Source organism: Xyrauchen texanus, chromosome 20 (genome assembly GCF_025860055.1).
Source record: "Xyrauchen texanus isolate HMW12.3.18 chromosome 20, RBS_HiC_50CHRs, whole genome shotgun sequence".
In the NCBI taxonomy this organism is placed as follows: Eukaryota; Metazoa; Chordata; class Actinopteri; order Cypriniformes; family Catostomidae; genus Xyrauchen; species Xyrauchen texanus.
Genome location: NC_068295.1, coordinates 2,167,338 through 2,182,215, shown reverse-complemented (window position 1 = coordinate 2,182,215; position 14,878 = coordinate 2,167,338). Strand labels below are relative to the sequence as shown.

At 37.6% G+C, this 14,878-nt stretch overlaps 2 protein-coding genes across 2 annotated transcripts in view; both read right to left on the bottom strand.

Annotated features, from left to right (window-relative positions):
* The window catches only part of LOC127660791 (probable E3 ubiquitin-protein ligase HERC4), a 32,146-nt gene extending 30,164 nt beyond the window's left edge, over positions 1-1,982 (bottom strand). The window contains exon 1 of the mRNA XM_052151210.1: positions 1,815-1,982. The gene's annotated coding sequence lies outside the window, so the exon portion shown is untranslated. The remainder of the gene's footprint in view (positions 1-1,814) is intronic.
* Positions 1,983-3,516: 1,534 nt separating this feature from the next.
* Positions 3,517-9,704, bottom strand: ccnj (cyclin J). The gene is made up of 6 exons (XM_052151240.1): positions 9,556-9,704; positions 9,123-9,198; positions 7,317-7,527; positions 6,759-7,058; positions 6,257-6,416; positions 3,517-4,469 (listed from the first exon to the last, which is right to left on the bottom strand). Exons 2-6 carry the CDS (start codon positions 9,189-9,191, stop codon positions 4,133-4,135), a joined length of 1,077 nt encoding a protein of 358 aa, XP_052007200.1. The 5' UTR covers positions 9,192-9,198; positions 9,556-9,704; the 3' UTR covers positions 3,517-4,132.
* Positions 9,705-14,878: the final 5,174 nt, after the last annotated feature.

The following is a 14,878-nucleotide window of genomic DNA, read 5'->3' as shown; positions in this document are numbered from 1 at the left end:
CGCCAGTGTCCCGATATGGCGCTGACATCTTGGGACTTGAGTCTGCGCAGTTGCGATTTCGGGACCAGACCTGCGCAGTAGTGAGCAGGAAGTAAAGCCGCGAAATCAAGGCCCCGCCCTCACTCTCGCCGAATCAATCGCAAGCACACGCCCCTGCACTTTTGACTTTTGACGGTGTGAAATAATTAATTATAGAAATTTTGATATTACATTTAAAGCTCCAATCTCCTCAGTCCTCCGAAGATCCTGAAAAAAAGTCTGTTGGTGCTTCAGTGACTACTTCGCTCTGAGGACCTGTCAATCACAGCTGTCAATCATGATGTTACAGCACCGTTTTTATAGCATCAAATAACTAAAAACAAACTTATTTTGAAAACAAACACTTGAAATGACATCAACGTGATAGAAACGACAGTAAATGACAGAAACTATCTTTGGAAAAAAGATATGTGAAGTGTCATTTAATTGTTTAGTTGGTCTCACGTCCCGTTGAATAACATGGGGAGGCGGGGTTTATGACCTATACTAGGACCAGCCACCGGGGAGCGATCGAGACGTTTTGGCTTCACTTTTGAGGGCTTGTGCGGCACGCTTGATTCGGACATACTACTCCAGTTGCATACTGTTTTTGGCATACTATTTAGTAGGAAAGTAGAGGTCAACGATTGTGGATTTTAACGATACCGATAACTAAGGTGATGGGAAAGGCCGATAAACGATTAATCGGCAGATAGTTTTAAAATCGATTTATAGAATGTAAAACAAAAAATCTTTCTTTACTTTGGAGGGCAAAGACAAAGAGTACAAAATAAATAAAATCCCAGATGCAGTTTTTTGTTCAACAAAAAATCCCAATAGTAACCAGAAAAATTTAGATTTGGTGCATAACGCAGGACAAAACACACAGAGGCTCTTATTTTGAAATGGCGAAATTACGAAAAAGCTATCAGGAACCATCAACATAGATTTTTGCCTATAATCAACAGTTCCAAAAAGCAACTATTGGCACGATTAATCGTAAAAATGATACGGTCAACCTCTATAGGGAAGTTTGGATATTTGGATTCAGTGAAAACTACTCTCGACAACTTTTCATGGGGTCTTTAATGAACTGAGACTGGTGGTAAAATGTTTCACACAAGCATTTAACAAAATTAATGTAATAAAATTAACGGGGGTCCAAAATATCATACTGTCTGCACTTACCAGTTCTGCTTAAATTAACAGGTTTAACATGATAAAACCCTTTACCTCGAAGTAATTCAGATAGCTTATTGGACTGACATGGAATATTACAGGTTTAATAATTGTTTGTAATCACTGAGTTACAAAAATGACTAAGCTAATAGTCTTCAGAATCAGTTTAAATAGATGAAAATAAAAGTACTGAAGTGAATCATCTCTAGAAAGCTCCAGTTTGTTGGAGGTGTGTTCCGTAAACAGTTATTGCATAATACACACAGCTGACAGTCAAAGACTATTAATATAAATTTGAAGTGAAAGTGAGTTATGATCCCACCTGAATAAAAATATCTCATCTTAAATATCAAACTTCAGGCCCAGTGACTCGTATTGATATTTAAATACCCTAATCACATACATTGAGGTCTATTATTATGACGGTCAGTTGCAGAATGTGGTGAATTGACCGTTAAAACCGTTGGAATTTAAATAGTTATAGAGGGAATGTCCACTCACGCCACTCAATAAGAACACGATTACACACACTGACACACCCATAAACAACAGCGCTATGACAGCAGCATGCGTGTTAGTCTGTTAGTCAGTCATGCATCTGTCTCTTTCTGTCTTACCTGTTGATAAGTGAGATCAGAGCTCGTGTGAACGTGTCCAGGACAAGTGTTTATTGTGACATGTGAGGTTATGCAGTTCTGTTTTGTAATGTCGTTATAGCTCAAAATAGAACCAGCTTAAATACACACTGAGAGGAATGAACACGAAGCGACTGTAATCTTCTAGAGCGATTCCTACAGACCGGATATGACGTTAGGGGTGTGTGAGGAGTTCCTGCGGGACACACGGTGGACACAATTAAATAAATTAAAACAAAATATAACAAAAGGAAAGAAAACAAAATAAATATTATTAAAGATTAATCAGTATTACATTTTTTCAGTTCAGAACTCTCATTCAGTTTTAATATGCCGTTATTATTGCCAATAATATTGATTGCTTAGGCTACTTTGTTAGGTTTCGAGATAATTTTCGATTGAAATTGTGATGTTGTCTGAATGCGTTTCATCACTATAAAACATGTAGTGGAGAAGTTTATTATTATTTTAAATGTTTTACAAAATCTAACGGATGAGGACAATTGATTTGCTAATCACAAGCTAGCTAACTTGCACTGTCATTTTTCAAAATAAAAGATCCCAGACGAAACATTATCCTTAAGGGAACAATTATGACAAAATTTGAGAGCATGAAAAGATAGGGGGTAAAAAAAGTCATAAAATATGATTTTATTGTCACTATTAGTTTAGCTAAGCACATCAGTTTTTCCAGCTTCATTTTTTGTGCCCCATTTAAAGGAATATTTCAATCTCATTTACTCACCCTCATGTTATCCCAGATATGTCAGACTTTCTTCTGCAGAACACAAATGCATATTTTTGGAAGAATATCTCAGCTCTGTAGGTCCTTACAACGCAAGTTAATGGTGATCTGAACTTTGTAGCTCCAAAAATCACATTAAAAAAAACTAATATATTAGACTCCAGTGTTTAAATCTATACATTCAGAAGCGATATGATAGGTGTGGGTGAGAAACAAATCAAAATGTAAGTCTGTTTTTTACTCTTACTCTCAACTTTCCATTTTAAATTTGTATCTGTTTCTCAGCCACACCTATCATATCGCTTCTGAAGACTTGAATTAAACCACTAGTCTTATATATTACTTTTATGCCTCTTTTATGTGACTTTTGGAGCTACAACGATCTTCTACAACCATTCACTTGCATTGTAAGGACCTACAGAGCTGAGATATTCTTCTAAAAATCTTAATTTGTGTTCTGCAGAAGAAAGTCTGACATATCTGGGATGACATGAGGGTGAGTAAATGATGAGAATTTTAATTCTTATGCGAACTATCCCTTTAATTACCCACAGCATGACTAGGGCGACAGAGTTTGACCCAGTTTGTGAGTGTTGCAAACATAAGGATCCATTCTCATTCTACATAACCCTTAAATATGGAAATGTTACAGAATGTGGTTATTTTTTGACATATGTGAAACTAAGATTGAACCTGCAGTCTAAATACTGGCCATGCAAACAAGTGTGCTGATTCTCCAAACATGAGAAACGTTTAGGTCCTTGATTTTCAAATGTATTGCAAAGAAAGATATTTGCGGATGAAAAGTGTGGATTGGCTTTTTAAATAATGAACATATCCTTCAATCTCTACAAACCCCAATGTACAACAACAACAACAAACTAGCTACAACAGAAATGTTGCATTTTTATTAAAAATCAAAAACAAAAAATACTGTACTAAAGTGCATTTAAGGCTGCAAGACAATAACAGTCAACATTCAATGAGGTAGAGCAAATTAACACTTGCAAGTTGCTCATGTTAGTATAAACCATCATTTTACTTTGTTACTTCACACTCCCATGATGTCTTCATTTATGAAACATACCTGTAAATAATACTACTACTCTTAAGTAAACTTAACACAACAAATGGAACACCATGAGGTAGTATACAGAGGGTAACACATTAAGGCATCATATTGCACATTTTTGCTCATAGCACACCTCATAAATCAAAATTACAGTGATCTAATGCTTGATAGTTTTCATCCTGATCATTTAAATTAAAAAGACAGAATTCAACAGTTCAAGTGGCTCGGTTCAAATAATATTTAAAGGGACAGCTCCCCCAAAACGGTCTCCATTTACTCACCTTCAAGCCGTTCCAAACACATATGGCTTTGCAAAAGAAAGTCATACGGTTTTGGAACAACAAGAGGTTGAGTAAATGACAGCATTTTCATTTTTGACTGCACTATCTCTTTAAGAGCAGCGTGCTTATATTCTGCACAGAAGAATGCAAACATAAACTCCCCTGTGCAGTGGAACGGTCCATTAACTTCACGTCCGATTAATCACCTGTCGAAACAGGGAGCTGCACGGGGGTACAGTGCATTCACCTGGTATGCTCTACTGGGCATGTTCACTTTGGCATCCATTGGGGCAGACATGGTTTGGGGCTGCCCGAGCCCATGCAGAGGGGCTGTGGAGACCTGCATTGAGGTGGGATGGGGCAGGTAGGTGTTATGGCCTTGAGCAGACACGATCACCGGCTGGCAGTTCTGCTGGACGTACTGCGAGTTTGGCTGCTGCATGTACTGATGCGGGACGGGGTACACCGTCTGCACAGACTGAACTCTCGGCTGCTGGCATTTCTGCTTGTTTGCTTCCTTTACATCACCATCGTGAGCGCTGTGAGAAAGGAGAGCATGGTGTTAAATTCAGCACAACGATAACACCGATTACATTAAGTCAAATTAATTGGTTGTTTACACAATCATACGCCACTGCTCTGGCTTTAAAGGTACGTTTTGACTTCAATACAAGTTAAGCAATTACTCGACTCGTCCCTTGTATAACCAAACATCAATCGTGTTTACAGTAATACACTTACAATAGAAGTCTATGGGGCAAGACACTGCACAGATATAAATGTTAAAATGAACAGTTTTGAATTTATGCATGTTAAAGGCAACACATAATTCATTCCTTACAATTGAATTTTTCCTCAAGGTCGACGTATAATGTAATAAAAAATATATATATATATATATATATATTTATTTATTTTTAACTAAAAAGTAGCATTTATTGTTGGCCAAATAAAACCATCCAAACATATTGATCATAACCAAGTGTGCCACACAAGCCCTCAAAAGTGAAGCCAAAACGTCTCGATCGCCCCCCGGTGGCTGGTCCTAGTATAGGTCATAAACCCCGCCTCCCCATGTTATTCAACGGGACGTGAGACCAACTAAACAATTAAATTACACTTCACATATCTTTTTTCCAAAGATAGTTTCTGTCATTTACTGTCGTTTCTATCACGTTGATGTCATTTCAAGTGTTTGTTTTCAAAATAAGTTTGTTTTTAGTTATTTGATGCTATAAAAACGGTGCTGTGACATCATGATTGACAGCTGTGATTGACAGGTCCTCAGAGCAAATTAGTCACTGAAGCACCAACTGACTTTTTTTCGGGATCTTCGGAGGACTGAGGAGATTGGAGCTTTAAATTTAATATCTAAATTTCTATAATTCATTATTTCACACCGTCATAAGTCAAAAGTCAAAAGTGCAGGGGCGTGTGCTTGCGATTGATTCGGCGAGAGTGAGGGCGGGGCCTTGATTTCGTGGCTTTACTTCCTGCTCACTACTGCGCAGGTCTGGTCCCGAAATCGCAACTGCGCAGACTCAAGTCCCAAGATGTCAGCGCTATATCGGGACACTGGCGGCTTCAGTTCTCACCAATGGAAAAGAGCGAAGGGGCGTCGGCCATCTTTTTTTACAGTCTATGGTCATAACCATGAAAACGCAGATTTAAATAAATAAAAATTATTTATGCGTGTTTTATTTATGATTACGTAAATGTATTGCACTGGAAAAAGTTAAAGTAATGACTTTATTCTGAAAGAAATACCTACCAAATTTTCTTTTTATCTCTCTTGATAATTTTGGCCCTTCATGTGTTCAACAGATCCAATCAGTGTTTAATGGAAATTATTTATTGTCAGAACAATAAAAAAGCTTTTATGCCCATTTGTACGTTTTTCAAAGCATAATTCTTAAGTCTGACCTCATGAAAACAAATAAAGCAAAATATCGTTTTCGGCCTAAAATATTCAAATTGGTCCAACTCTACTTCTGTTTTATTGTGCAAAAAATATTTAAATTGTTTATATTAAACAGCCCATTATTTGCCGCTGATTATAAGTGCTTTAAAACAAATACAAGCTCTCAAATTTCTGCTTTTAACCCTCCAGAATTTCATGCCGCATAGACTTCCATTGTAAAAGCATTACTACAAATACGCTGTGTGCTTGTTTTACTAAGGAGAGTGAAATTATTTTCTGTGCTAAACAACAAGTCATATATGCTTTGAACAGAGTCATGCTGCCCAACTTGTTTGAACCTGGAACGTTGATTTTATGCAGTAGAATCGGGACTTGACATAGAAGCTCGAATGAGGTCAAACCCACATTAAAAGTCTCTCCACGCAGGGCAACAGCTGCTCCCATGTGTACGCTGACAGACGCTGCAAACGGGGCGGCCAGGTGGGAGACAGACGCAAGATTACTCGAGAAGAGGCCACACACGCCACAGCGACCAAAGACGGGACGAATCCAAGAAATGCGTGATCTTCAAAAGAGAAAGAAATTTGTCTTTAAGCATGAAACACCAACTTTTCCAAGCATATTAATCTGGTTAAAGTGATCATGCACATTTTAAACATTCAACAGATTAGAGTATTTTAAGCTCCAAGCGTAGATGCCGTATTTAATGTAAAAATACTTTCGTTATAATGTTTAAAGTGCATGTCAATATACAGAGTGTGGCGCTTTCAAAACATTGCTCTGTTTGTTTAGGCACCCCAACCAGCGCAACACAAAAACATCTGTATTAACCAATGTCACGAGTTCAGGGTGCAACTATTTGTTTGGCAACCAATAGATGATGGGGGAAGATTCAATATTTTGGCACCTTGTAGAGAGACCTCTAGGAAGTAATCTGCATATTTGGACATGTACAGCATAGTCTTCTCCATGCATGCCATAGGCCAGCCGTCATGCAGGTCCGTCTCATTCACGGCGACTGGCAGGTAGTACTCTATGAAGTGAGCGGCCGTAGGGAGGTACAGATTCCACTGGAACGTCTCGAGGAGCAGTAGCTCCATGTGCAAGAGAGCTTGTTTGGTCAGAACCAGATTCATGGAGCTCATGCAGCCCAGACTGTTCAGTGTCTCCAGCTTCGGCACCCGATCTTCTCTCTCCTCAAACTTACCTGGATAAAAACACGAGAGCTTGAACCAATCGCAACCCATTTCACTTTAATAACCTGCCGTATTATAAAGGAAAACGGGATATTCAATTGTATGTGATTTTTAACATCAACTACAATGTAGCATACTACAATGTGAAACATTTATAGTTGGACAATACCCAAATATATAATATAGTGTATACTGCACGGCATTCAATAAGCTTGTGTTCCAATCTGAACATTACCACTGTAAATCAGAGTAGGAAGCATAATACTTACTGGCCAAAAGCAAGCAGGACAGTGCCACCATGTGGAGCTGCTGTACAGAAATGTCATAGCGGTCCATAAACAGGTCCAGCAGATAAACAGCCAAGTGTCTGGCAGCCGAGCACAGCTTGAACCGATTGCTCACTATTGCAATGAGGTCTGCGAAATATCGTCTAAGGCTGATCTGTGGGGACTGGCCTTTGTATGCAGGCAATCGCAGCTCCTGAAAAACAACAAGACACTGCAATGAAGATTGCAACATGAACTGATTTGTGCAATAACTAAGTGAAGTTGCATATGCATTCACTCATGCATGACATCATAAAAACAACTAAAGAGACAATACCACGGCTATGACAATTTTGTAATTTCTGAGGATTTTGCAATCCTGACTGATTTGCCTTTCATGCATGCATGCCATCACAATCAATATTAACAGGTTTGTGCAATTACCAAGTGGAGCTGTACATGCACACATGCATTCGCTAATGCATTCCATCATAACAACAACAGCCATAACAATTTTGTAATATTGACTGACTTGTTAATTTGCAATAACCACGTGCACATGCATGCTTTCGTGCATTTTTGTTAATAAAAATAATTACAATAACGTCTGATTTGCATTTTATGCATGCATGCCATCACAATCATTTTTATTTTTTTATCCCCTTTTCTCCCAATTTGGAATGCCCAATTCCCACTACTTAGTAGGTCCTCATGGTGGCACGGTTGCTCACCTCAATCCGGGTGGTGGAGGACAAGTCCCAGTTGCCTCCAGTTCTGAGACCGTCAATCCACGCATCTTATTACACGGTCCGCTGTGCACGACACCACGGAGACTCACAGCATGTGGAGGCTCATGCTACCCTCTGTGATCCACACACAACTTTCCACACGCCCCATTGAGAGCGAGAACCCCTAATCGCGACCATGAGGAGGTTACCCCATGTGACTCTACCCTCCCTAGCAACCAGCCAGTTTGGTTGCTTAGGAGACCTGGCTGGAGTCACTCACCCTGGATTCAAACTCCTGACTGAAGGGGTGGTAGTCAGCATCAATACTCGCTGAGATACCCAGGCACCCCCACCACAATCAATATTAATACAATTGCATAATTGCCAAGTGGACTTGTACATGCATACATTCACTAACGCATGCATCATAAAAACAACTAAATAGACAATTTTGTAATATTGACTAACATGTTAAATTGCAATAACCAATTTAGGTTGCACATGTATGCTTGCAACATGGCTTTTGTGATGGCATGCATGCATTCATGATTTTTTGTAATACTCAAGATTTTACAGCACTAAATGATTTGCATTTCATACATGCATGCCATCAGCATCCTACTGATGCTGATGGCATGCATGCATGAAATGCAAATCATGCTGGAGTTGTGCAATATCCTGGGGAAGTTGTACATGCATGCATTCACTAATGCATACCATCATAAAAACAACTAAAGAAACAATACCACTACAATGACAATTTTGTAATATTGACCGAATTGTTAATTGCAACAACCAAGTTAAGTTGCACATGTTTGTGATGGCACGCATGCATGCATTTATACAATATTGACTGGTTTGCATTTAATGCATGCATACCGATTTGTGCAATGACCAAGTTGCATATGCATGCAGTGCACGCATTCATGCGTGTCAATATGTGAGGGCATGCATGCATTTCTGTTAATACTGACAAATAATGAAGTGCAAGGGTTAATCATGTTAAGTTGCACATGCATGCCATCATGGCACCTATCTAATGCAATCACACAAATAACAACACATTGAAACGGATACACACTTTGTAACGCAGGGCCTGATAGATGTCCTCTGCAAGCTCCCCTTTCCACCACTGCCCCTCCAGCTCCATTGGTGTCCTATAGCAAGAGGTTTTAGGATCAAATCATGAGAGTTTCATTGAGCACTTAAAAGTGTCCCAGTACAAATACAACAAAGCCACAATGATCACTGATGAAGCTCTGACTGATGCAGCTCGTGATTGGTTCAGCACTTTTTCCTCATTTGGAATAACAAGCACTAGTCTTCCTCATTATACACAATAGTTAAAGGGCCAAACCAACTCGATACAGATCACAAGCAACACATATCAAGGACCATTCGGGTAAATATCATACTTATGACTTCTTCAATCAAGTTTGTTCAAGATTTGCATTTAAAACCCTAACTATTCAAGTTCACTGTCGGGAGTAAAATCTGACGATTAAAGAACTTACCACACACAATGACGGCTGCATAAAGACAGTACAATGCAAACTAGTAGCCTAACAAACTTATTAGTCGAATCACCAGTGTAAATCAGAGTAAAGTTTACACTTTGTGTTCATTAATGTGCGTGAAGCATCGGAACAATGTAAAACACACGATACTACAACCGCGTAGACAATCTCATCCAATCGGAGGACGCCTTACAATCATAGTGGACAATGAACAGCCAATCAGGAGTAAGCTTTCATCGGCGTCATCACAATGCATGGAACTTTGGCTGCATCAATCACATCTACTTACCCAGTGATTGTTTTCCCCTCTATTAAAGATTAAAAGGGCAGATTTACTTATTTATTGAAGCTGTTTGGTTTGTTTATTTGTTTAATAGAAATAGATTTTCTGATTTTAGAAAGCTTAGCCAAGAGAATGTTTGGCCTTTAAATAGGAACCCATGTCATTACATCAATAGGACAGATTTTAGCTTAAATAAACTCATTATTATATTCTACCTAAAGCATATAGCTGTCACTCAATGTACTGTTAGTGTAAATATATATATATATATATATATATGTATATAAATATGTATACACACAGTGTTGGGTAAGTTACTCTAAAAGAGTAATCAATTACTACTAATTACATATTATTACTAGTTTCTTTCTAAAAACCTGATCAACCTCGACCAGGTGAAAAATACAAGGATAGACATGAAACTGCTCATTTAATTTTTTCAAATAAATCATATAAAATCCAATAAATTATTCATGAACTGACCATAGAATTTAAAGGGGCAGCGTTAAATTAGAAAGCATACATTTTAACATTAGACATTTAATTTCTATTTATATAGAAATGTTCTGTACTGATACTGTAATACTGTATTGAGTCTATACAGTAATTTAACGCAATTACATCAGACGCAACTGTAATTAAATTACTTAAAAATGAAGAGTAATCCCTTACTTTACTAATTTCTAGTTAAATTCAGACAGAGAAGAAATATGATCATTAATTTTCTAATCACTAATCTGATGATTTTGTGCTATATTCTTTACAATGTAACATTTACAGAGTAAAGAAGCTACAGCAGAAGTTTAACTGCAGAAAAGTATGATATATGAATATATATACATGCACATTTAATTATAGGAAGTTCCTTTTCTTTAAGGTTATGAACTAATTAAGTACTGAAGTGGAAAATATGTTTTTTAGCATGGTTTGCAAGGTAAGTAGGCTGTTTGCTCCTTTTCTTATTTATTTTGTTATTTGTGCATTCCTTATCTTTCAAAAAGTGCAACCTCTGTGTTTAAAGGAGAGAAAAGGCGCAACCATGTCAATGGAGGGGCCTATACAATAAACAGTGTTCCCAGTTTTTAACGAATTAATTTCCATGACTTTTCCAAGGCCTTTCCAGTAGTTCATGATTACTGGATAACATTTTTAAAAATTATAATTTTACAGAGATTACTGGGGATTACCAATCTTTTGAATAATATCTTATATTTAAATGGTTATATCTATTATCAATGTAACAATGCCTCTAACAGGACCAAAGATAGGCCTTTATAATTCTTTCAAATACATCATATATCATGAAATACATTATTCATGAACTGGCCAAAGAATTTAAGGCGGCAGCGTTAAATGAGAAAATATATTAAATTTCGATTTTAAATTCACTATTGTTTTATATAGAATTGTTCTGCACTGATACTGTAATACTGTATTGAATCTAAACATTATTTAACGCAATTACATCAGAAGTAACTGTAATTAAATTACTTAAAATTAAGAGTAATCCCTTACTTTACCTTTTTTAATAAAAAAGTAATTTAATTACAGTAATTAATGATTTAGTAATGCCTTACACATAACAATATTGATAATTATTGTTGATACAATATTAAAAATACATATTATGCACAGCTTCACTGACCTAAAAGGTCATTAATTACAAGTAAACAAACAAATTAATTGATCCAGTCAAACTTTTTTAAATTGCAACAAATCATTTAGTTCTTAAGTTTTTATAATATTTTCTCACATACCTGCTGCTCCAGCACGTTCATGTAAAAGTGCATGTAATAAACTGTTCTCTATATAATTGTTGTGTTTAGGTTTAACAATGGCTCTATATGGTCGTTATAAACAGTGCTTAGTATCTTTAAAGAGGAAGCACGTGCTGCCTTTATAAAGATGCACACAATCCAACCCCATTGCATGCGCCAGAGAAAGTGAATGACTTGTTTCGCATTGAGAAAGCATAAACTTGGGATTAGTATATCGAGAAATGCATGCTATTTACTCAGTGCTATTATTTGCATGAAATGGCACGCAGGTAATCCATTCTTACGGGCCTGAGCTGCTGTCGTCCCCGGATTGAGGTGTCATGGCTGCCGCGCGCTGGTGACGGATTGTGGTTGGACAGGAGAGCGGAAAAAAAGCGCTGTAAGTCTCATCCACTTCGACAGTTTTACAAGCACATATATGCGTTTATACATATGCATGAAGTAAACTTAAACGTTGAATAGGAATTAAAGTTTTAGAAGTAAATATGCAATGTTGCACGCGCATTGTGTGGCATTAAAGATATGTCAGTTTCAAACATGTTTGTGTTGATCAACTTTACGTAAGCACAAGCATTGGTGGCTAAAGTAAACTCCATCGCAGGTTGTGTGCATTGCTTTGGATTACATTGCATTCGGTTTGATCTAAAACATTTAAAAAACTTTATAACGCGTTCATTGTATTGTGACAGGGAGAGTTGGGCATCTGCAAAACAGGTGCAAACTGTTAGTAATTTAGCTTGTGCAACACAAGGTGCAAGCTCAGTACAGACTTTTACCTATATTTATGTTTCGTTTACATTATCTGTCTACTTTCTAAGTGACTTTGGTTAGCATGCACAGTATGTATAGGCAGATACATGTGAGAAAGACTCATATATGACATAGCCTATATCTATAGATTGAGATAATCTAACCTCAAATACTGCACTGTGGTGGTTATAGTAATAGTAATACAGTAGTACTTGGAGATATAGCATGGTAATGATTACTGTATTCATGTACCATGATATTTACATGGGACTTTATGCTATTACCATGAAAAACATGGTAATACCATGGTACGTTTTTGGCACTGTAATGTAAGCGTTTGGTTTTTGTCATTCTGTCGCCATTGACTTTAATTAAAAGTGTTTTGTTAACTGGATTGGCAATATCTTCGCACAAACAATGCTTTACATACCAAAATGTGAACTGTATTTTAAGGAAAGATAGTTCAAATAGAGTCTTCCAGCAAAACATTTGACAAAAATATGTTTGTCAAGTCATTTTATTTGTATATTGCTTTTCAAAACACATCATTTCAAAGCAGCTTTACAGAAAGTTATGCTTCAACAAAAAAAGCATGATTGTAAATTGCGCCTTAAAATAAATTGAAGTCAGAAGTGTACATAAGCATTAGTCAAATACATTTAAACTCAGTTTTTCACAATTCCTGACATTTAATCATAGAAACATTCCCAGTCTTGGGTCAGTTTGGATCACAACTTTATTTTAAGAATGTGAAATGTCAGAATAATAGTAGAGAGAATTATTTCTTTCAGCTTTTATTTCTTTCATCACATTCCCAGTGGGTCAGAAGTTTACATACACTTGTTAGTATTTGGTTGCATTGCCTTTAAATTGTTTAACTTGGGTCAAATGTTTTGGGGATCCTTCCACAAGCTTCTCACAATAAGTTGCTGGAATTGTGTCCCATTCCTCCAGACAGAACTGGTGTAACTGAGTCAGGTTTGTTGGCCTCCTTGCTCACACATGCAGCAGATTGAGGTCAGGACTTTGTGATGCCACTCCAATATCTTGACTTTGTTGTCCTTAAGCCATTTAGCCACAACTTTGGAGGTGTGCTTGGGGGGGTCATTGTCCATTTGGAAGACCCATTTACGACCGAGCGTTAACTTCCTGTCTGATGTCTTGAGATGTTGCTTCAATATATCCACATCATTTTCCTTCCTCATGATGCATCTATTTTGTGAAGTGCACCAGACCCTCCTACAGCAAACACCCCCACAACATGATGCTGCCACCCCCATGATTCACGGTTGGGATGGTGTTCTTCAGCTTGCAAGCCTCACCCTTTTTCCTCCAAGCATAACGATGGTCATTATGGCCAAACAGTTGAATTGTTGTTTCATCAGACCAGAGGACATTTCTCCAAAAAGTAAGATCTTTGTCCACATGTGCACTTGCAAACTGTATTCTGGCTTTTTTATGGCTGTTTTTGAGCAGTGACTTCTTCCTCGCTGAGCAGCCTTTCAGGTGATGTCCATATAGGACTTGTTTTGCTGTGGATATAGATACTCGTCTACCTGTTTCCTCCAGCATCTTCACAAGGTCCTTTGCTGTTGTTCTGGGATTGATTTGCACTTTTCACACAAACTACGTTCATCTCTAGGAGACAGAATGCGTCTCCTTCCTGAGCAGTATGATGCTGTGTGGTCACATGGTGTTTATACTTGCATACTATTGTTTGTACAGATGAACGTGGTGCCTTCAGGCATTTGGAAATTGCTCCCAAGAATGAACCAGACTTGTGGAGGTCCACAATATTTTTTTCTGAGGGCTTGGCTGATTACTTTAGATTTTCCAATGATGCCAAGCAAAGAGGCACTGAGTTTGAAGGGCAGCTTTATATTACATCCACAGGAACACCTCCAATTCAGTACACCTCCTTTCAGAAGCTAATTGCCTAAAGGCTTGACATAATTTTCTGGAATTTTCCAAGCTGCTTAAAGGTACAGTTAACTTGGTGTATGTAAACTTCTGACTCACTGGAATTGTCAATTAAAAGTGAAACAATCGGTCTGTAAACAATTGTTGGAAAAATTACACGTCATGCACAAAGTTGATGTCCTAAACTAAGTAGTCTTGCCAAAACTATAGTTTGCTAATATTAAATCTGTGGAGTGGTTCAAAAATGTGTTTTAATGACTTACAACCTAAGTGTATGTAAACTTCTGGCTAAACAACATTAATATAATGCCAATATTAGTTATTTATGTGCAGTGCAGGTCATGGTTTAATATTTGTAAACTAAGTAAGTGTTAGGGGCCATGTTACTAATGGTAACAAACCATGTTTGTTTGTTTGGTTTGAATGGTTAAGTGAGGTGGTGGTGGTGTAGTGGGCTAAAGCACATAACTGGTAATCAGAAGGTTGCTGGTTTGATCCCCACAGCCACCACCATTGTGTCCTTGAGGAAGGCAATTAACTCCAGGTTGCTCCGGGGGGATTGTCCCTGTAATAAGTGCACTGAAAGTTG

Coding starts and splice junctions, on each gene's coding strand:
- ccnj (XM_052151240.1), bottom strand. CDS start 9,191: ATGGAGCTGGAGGGGCAGTGGTGGAAAGGGGAGCTTGCAGAGGACATC. Junction 7,528..9,122: donor ATCAGGCCCTGCGTTACAAA/GTGTGTATCCGT, acceptor GTTGTTTTTCAG/GAGCTGCGATTGCCTGCATA. Junction 6,417..6,758: donor CCTAGAGGTCTCTCTACAAG/GTGCCAAAATAT, acceptor TCTCTTTTGAAG/ATCACGCATTTCTTGGATTC.